The sequence below is a fragment of the Crinia signifera genome, chromosome 5 (genome assembly GCF_055691185.1).
Source record: "Crinia signifera chromosome 5, ASM5569118v1, whole genome shotgun sequence".
NCBI classification, from domain to species: Eukaryota; Metazoa; Chordata; class Amphibia; order Anura; family Myobatrachidae; genus Crinia; species Crinia signifera.
Window position 1 is genome coordinate 249,766,788 of NC_139221.1, and position 6,722 is coordinate 249,773,509.

Consider the following 6,722-nt stretch of genomic DNA (forward strand, 5'->3'; position numbering starts at 1 on the left):
GTAACAATATCCCTAGATATTTAAAATAGACTGATCCAGCATACCGGCAAGAAAAACTCCAGGTAGGTAGAAAGGGATACCATCATTTACATTATGAAAGACTATATTGTCCAAAGAAGAGACGCTCACCTGTCCCTCCAGCATGTCCCTTTGTAAGCTGGGTCGATCTTGCTCAGAGCTGTTTGTCCGTTTTAAAGTTAGACTATTAGATTTACGTTTTTGCTTGGTCTGCCGCGCAGCTGCCCAGCTTCCACTTTCAGTGGGCATCTCTCCTCACTCGGTCGTTTGTGGACGAATAGAAACTAGGCTGGAATAAGAGGATTATTTTAAAATAATTCAAAACAGAATAATAAAATACTATTAAAAACATATGTAAATGTATATAAAAGGCATTCAATAAAAATAAATCATCAAGTGCATCATCATCATCATCTTTTACTAGCAAGAGTACCCAGCATTTGAGTCACCTCAGACTGTCCCTCCACAAATGCAGAGATCATTCCAGAAGTTGGCAGGCCAGGTAGAAATCCTAAACGTGAGAATGGAATGTAGTGGTTAGGGAGGAGGTGAGGCAGGAATTGCCGGGGTAGAGTGAGTGGAAACAAGTGTTGGGAAGGAATATGCCATCCAGGAAAAGATGTTGAACGTACAAAACACAGTGGTTTACATCAAGAGGGTAAAATTATTAAAGCTTCTAAAATTGGGAGGTCGTGGTGTGGTCCATAGCAACCAGATTCCGTTTAACATTTTCTAGGATGAAATAGAGAAATGATACATAGAATCTGATAGGTTGCTATGGGCAACACCACTGCTCTGCATTTATAGCAGCTTAAGCATATCTATCCCCAGGTGAATACCAGAGGACAAAAAGGGGGCAAATTTGGGTATTGTCAACGTAGGTCAATCTCAGAGGCTAATCCACGGATAAGCTCACTTTGGGTGGTGTAAAGAAAGAAAAGGAGGTGGCCATGGACTGAACCTTGGAAAGGGAAAGTGGAGAAGAAAGGAAGTTGGGTCTAAAACAGACAGCAACTGACTGGGTAGATACAGTATGAGGTGAACTAAGAGTGAGAGGTGTGTCAGGAAGAGCATTTGAGGAGGGCAGTTTTGGTGGAATAAATAAAACGAGTGGATTAAGGAGAAAAGCAATGAAGAATTGAAGACTTGCTCAAGGAGTATGGAGGACTAGGAGAGGAGATAGACAGGTCAGGCCAATTTGTATGTTTTATTTATTGATCTACCCATAGTGACTTAACAAATTAGTGCAACCATAAAATTGCTTAAATTACCATGCCTAGATGGAATGGTGCATTTTTTAGAGGCCTAATTCAGCATGGATTGCTAATCCCAATTCGATTGCTGCCCAGACACAAAGAAAAACTGCCTCTTGCAAATAGTGAACGCATCGCAAATATTGATATTTTCTCAGATCTATTAAAAAAAAAAACATTTCCACTAATCTGCTCAATAACCAGGCTAGAAGTGGTCATCGATGATATCAGAGGCATGCCTGCGTTTTCACAAACACACCATATAACGCCATGTTTCCCCACCTACATGCTGGCTTCCCATCAAACTGCATGCAGAATAGACTTAGCGATCCATGCTGATTTAGGGGTAGATGTATTAAGCAGTGATAAGGGAGGAGAAGTGATAAAGTTCATGGTACTTTATCACCGGCCAATCAGATCCTGACTGTTAAGTTATAGGCTGGATTTAAAGAGGCACAGTTAGGAGCTGATTGGCCGGTGATAAAGTACCAGGCACTTTATCACTTCTCCCTTATCTCCCTTATGACTACTTCATATATCTACCCCTTAGCCCCTAGTTCCACTGATACTCTTATCTGCCACTCTGCCAGCTGAAGTCATGTCAATATGGGGTTCATTTAACTTGTTATCCTTCAAGACAGAATGTAAGATATATAGTAAGTATTAAGCCACAACATTTTACACCCATATGTAAATGGCCTGTTTCACATAAAACAAAAATAAGCGATTTGGGGGAGGGGGGGTCCGCTGGTTTTAATAAATGGGAACCCAAGGAGAGATGTCAACTGCTGCTCAATATTTCTTTTAGCAGTCTCACAGGAGGCAAGCAGAAGTCAGCTGCTTCGGTGCCCTAACCAGAATTTTAGATGGAAATCAAGTGGAAAAAAACATTCTAAAAAATCATTCTAACCAATAAAGAACCACTTCAAATAAATACAATACCACACGAAAATGTAAGAGGGTTCCCTGGGCGCTTTGTAATGAATTGGACTACCTTTTCACCAGGTTCAGATGGAAGTACCGAAAAAAGAAGAAAAAAAAAACAATATTTGCTGGTTAAGTGAAACTTTAACATTGCAAATCAGACTCGTACTTCCATCTTGTAACCTGGTGAAAAGAGAGTCTAATTCATTACAAAGCGCCCTGGGAACATTATGTTGTTGAACCCAGTGCATTTGGGTAGGACAACTAAATGAGCACTCATTCGTTAATGCCACACTAAATACAACTAAATTCCCTCTACTGAGCACAAACCAATGCTTACATCCTTTGCCTTTAACAACCTTAATTAATGTACAGGTATACTGTACCAGCTTCATGCTCTTCACTTCATCTACTCTCATTACAAAAAAAACAAATCTAAAACACAGAATATTTACACATTCCCAAGATCTGGCACTACTTCAGCAACCTTCGCTGTAGGGAATGTGCGCAACACTGACCTCCAGGCATGGTCTTTTAAGCTGCATACACACGGAGCAATATGATCACTGATGAAAATGACACACTGCAGGGAGAAGAGGCAGGGGGAGCGCTCCCGGTACGCGCTCCCGACCAGCGACCATTAGGGGGCTGAAAACGGGAGCGCGTACCCGGTGATTTATCGTCGGTGCACACTCAAATTGCTGGCAATATGGTCGCTCAGCGATAAATGACCATATACAACACAGCTTCAGTCCAATGCCAGAAGGCCAATCTAACTGATGCCTGTTCCCCTGCTGCGCCCCCAATACAGGCTCCACATCTGCTAGTGGACATCATGATGCATGGCATTGTTGGTCCAGATGTAATAGTCCTTGAAAAGTGATAAAAAGTTGAAGGTGATAATGCAGAAGTCAATCGGCCCTAACTGTCACATTACTGGGTATGCATAATGTCATTTCGGAGCCGATTGGCTGCTGCGTTATCTTACACGTTACGTCTGCTTCAGGCTTAGTACATCTGTATCAGGATGAGATATTTAATAACGATATTACAAAAAGAAGATTCAGATTATACCAATAACGCGGACACAGAACCGTGCACTAGATCACAAGAGACAGCATTGGCCAATGGGCACCGTGAGGCAGCACAGAAGACAAAGGGTTAATCAATGCACACAGCAGAAGCACAGCGCTGCAGAACTGCCCCCTGACAGATGCCATGGAGCTGGCAGAGATGATGACAACAGAGCTGCCATGGCTGGCGGCGGCCGGGAGGATGATGATGATTATTACAGTACCTCAGTCAGTGCAGTCACCTGTCACCACCCGACTACAATCCCCTGCCGCCCGGCACTGCGACGCGGTCGCCAGTCCTGCTGCACTGAGCCCTGCCGCCCGGTCCTGTTACGGGTCCGTAAGTCGCGCAGCAGTGACCCCTACCGCCCGGTGCTGCGAAGCAGCCAAGTCGCACGGCACTGACGTTTCAGAAATGTCGGCGCAGAGCGACTTTGGGGTGCGTCACAGAATTGGGCGGTGCCAGGCTGGAGTATATTAAAAGAAGGGGCGCGGTTGCCCCCGGCCGGCATGTGTCCGCTGATGCTGTGTTGCTGCAAGTCATGTTGTTATTGGTTCTGTCACAGGACCAGATGTAGTTAGCCTTGAAAAGTGATAAAATAGAGAGTGATAAACCACCAGCCAATCAGCTTCTACCTGTCATTTTTCAAACACAGCCTGTGACATTGCAGTTAAGCACTGATTGGCTGGTGGTTTATCACTCTCCATTTTTATCACTTTTTAAGCTTAGAACATCTGGCCCACAGTGAGCAGCCTGGGAGCACTGCAGCTACTGTACATGCCAGTACTTGTGTATTATCACGGCGCCCATTACGTAGTTTGCGTAGTGGTGTATTGAGAATACCAATACACCACTATGCTGACTACGTAACTTGTTCTGGAGCTGTGATAATACACAATGCTTCTGCACCCAGACATCGATGGTGGCAAACTATTTGATGGATAACCATCGATAGATTTAGCTATCGATGGTCAGCCATTATATGTGACTGAATGCCCCGTGGGCCAAACAGTACTCATGGGCGGGACTTCTGGTGTCGGGGGGCGGAGCTATGTTCCGTAATCCAGGCACCTTGAAAAAAAAAAAAAGGAAACATCGTTTCTCCTTTGCCATCGATGTAGGGAAACTATCTGGTACTCCCACATCGATGGCAAAAGTATTTGACATCGGCCGAATACCATCGATGATTTTAAATCATCGATGGTCGATGGCCATCTCTAGCGTTCAGTACCCCCCTCCGGCAGCCACTTCCCGGCGCCAGCGTTCAGTCCCCCTCGTCCAGCACTCGCAGTGGACAATGTACGAATTAGAGTAGTGCTGCTGGGGGAGCAGGGAAACCATGTGATGCTCCCCAGCGGCACTCTGAATTAAGTACATTGTACATTACATACATTGCTGGTGCTGGGGAGTGACTGCCGGAGGAGGGGAACTGAACGCTGCCACCGGGGAGTGACCATGCATCGGTGGATCGCGAGGAGTCAGCGGGATCGTGATGGACGCGGTGGCCGGGCCGGAGGAGGGTAATAATAAAGCACAACACACACACAATCAACAACTGTATTATCACGGCGCCGGCTATGCTGACAACATACCTTAGGCTGCGTTGAAAACGTAGCGTAGCCGGGCACCGTGATAATACACAAGAACCTACATGCCTTTTACTGAGGCCCGCTGTGTTGCCAGCAAGTAGGACAGGTCCCGGCTGTTGTTAAAATTATTTCAATTCAAAAAGCAAATGTTCACCACTGTGGGGTTTACTGTATCAGTAAACCCCACAGTGGTCAAGTGGTGAAAAGTGAGAAGTTATCCGTAGAAACAATCAGCACCCCTTAAAACCTTGTCTTTTCACTGCTTTGAACATAGGAATGTAGTCATAAGATCTACAGTGTCAAGGTCAACAAATATTGGTCGCAAGTCAATTGTATGAGCATGGTAAGAGAGGCTGAGGTGACAGGGGATGTGATGACAGTGTCAAGGGGTGCGGTGTTGGTGATGGGAGGACGTAATAAGGGGCAAGGTGAGAGAGGGTGAGGTAACAGGTGATAAGATGACAGGGGGTGAGGTAGCAGGGGATAAGGACAGGGAGAGAGAGGGGGTGCAATGATAAGGAGGAGAAGACCCTAGTCTTGTTCTCACCAGAAATCTCTCCCGCTGATGCTGCAGTGCCGGCAGCTGCTGGATCCCTGCTCCAACCTTAGCCGCTGGGTCCCTGCTCCTGCATTAGCCGCTGGGTCCCTGTCCAGCTCCAGCCGCCGCTGCTGTGAACACAGCCGCCGGGTCACTGCTTCTGCAGCAGCCGCCGGGTCCCTGCTCCCAGCGCATAGAGTCTGTTCCAGCAGTCACTGGGACTCTGGCATGGAGCCGCCCAGCGACAGCGGAGAGGAGAACCACACTGCAGGGGCCCAGGCTACAGCGGGGATGACAGCCAGGCACACCCCATGCGGGTGCCAGCAGGGGAGCATTAAAAGGACCAGCAGCGCTGGAGATGCTGCTGCTGTCTCCGGCGTCCTCCTAGCATGAGAGCGTATGCACCAGATCAGCACTGCCGGGCCGCGGCTGCATAAAGAGTGACCCGGTGCATGCGCTCTGGTGGTAGGAGGAAGCTGGTAGCAGCAGCAGCATCTCCAGCGCCAATAATAATCAACTGTCACTCCTTATGCGGCCACGGCGCTGTGCACGCCGGAGCCTCAAAAAAAGGGGAGAAGAGTCGCATGCGGCTCGTGAACCACGGGTTGGCCACCCCTGTAATATACAATAACCGATACATATACCCAATTGGCAAATGCAGGCTATCTAGAGGGGAGTATCCAAATGCAGACCACAATCTTCCATTTTGCAGAACATTGTTGCAAATGCAGGAGGCTGGGAGAGCAGTCGAAGAACCTAGAAATGACATTGGGGGGGAAATTTACTAAAATGTGTATTCTACTTCACATGTGAAGTTGCTATGGGCAACCAGTCAGCTCCTGTCTACTGTCTTAGTGGGTGCTAAATAAATAAGAAGTAGATTCTGATTGGTTGCCCATAGCAACATCACATGTGAATCATCTTAGTAAATTTCCCCCTGGGTATCAATGTAAACATTAGTCTATTTATACACTATATACTGTATGCAATATAGTTTTAATATCTAACACTATAGGCCAGATGTATCAAGCTTCAAAAAGTGATAAAATGGAGAGTGATAACCAGCCAGCCAATCAGCGTCCATGTTATATCCCGTTCTCACTGCAAGGCAAATTCCCGGGTCCAGCATGTAGTCCAGTAATTTGCCTTTTAACACAGGTATACCCAGATCTCATATAGAGGTAAAACCCTTCTTTTTAGATGCAGACACGGGTTGACCCGTTCAAACTGCCAAAATACCCGAGTTAAAAGGAAAATGAACAGGTAGAACTGCTTAACCCGGGATATTGCCTAGCAGTGAGAACGGGGGTCCGACAGCGCAGCTCC

At 46.6% G+C, this 6,722-nt stretch overlaps 1 protein-coding gene across 3 annotated transcripts in view; it reads right to left on the bottom strand.

Annotated features, from left to right (window-relative positions):
- The window catches only part of WDR37 (WD repeat domain 37), a 98,783-nt gene extending 95,099 nt beyond the window's left edge, over positions 1-3,684 (bottom strand). For 2 of the 3 annotated variants that reach the window (XM_083188803.1, XM_083188800.1), the window contains exons 1-2: positions 3,493-3,684; positions 130-307 (exon numbers count right to left, since the gene is read on the bottom strand). In XM_083188803.1, coding sequence (XP_083044929.1) covers positions 130-267 — 138 coding nt within the window. In that variant the 5' untranslated portion in view covers positions 268-307; positions 3,493-3,684. The remainder of the gene's footprint in view (positions 1-129; positions 308-3,492) is intronic. The other variant, XM_083188802.1, reaches the window with a different exon arrangement.
- Between the last annotated feature and the right edge of the window lie 3,038 nt (positions 3,685-6,722).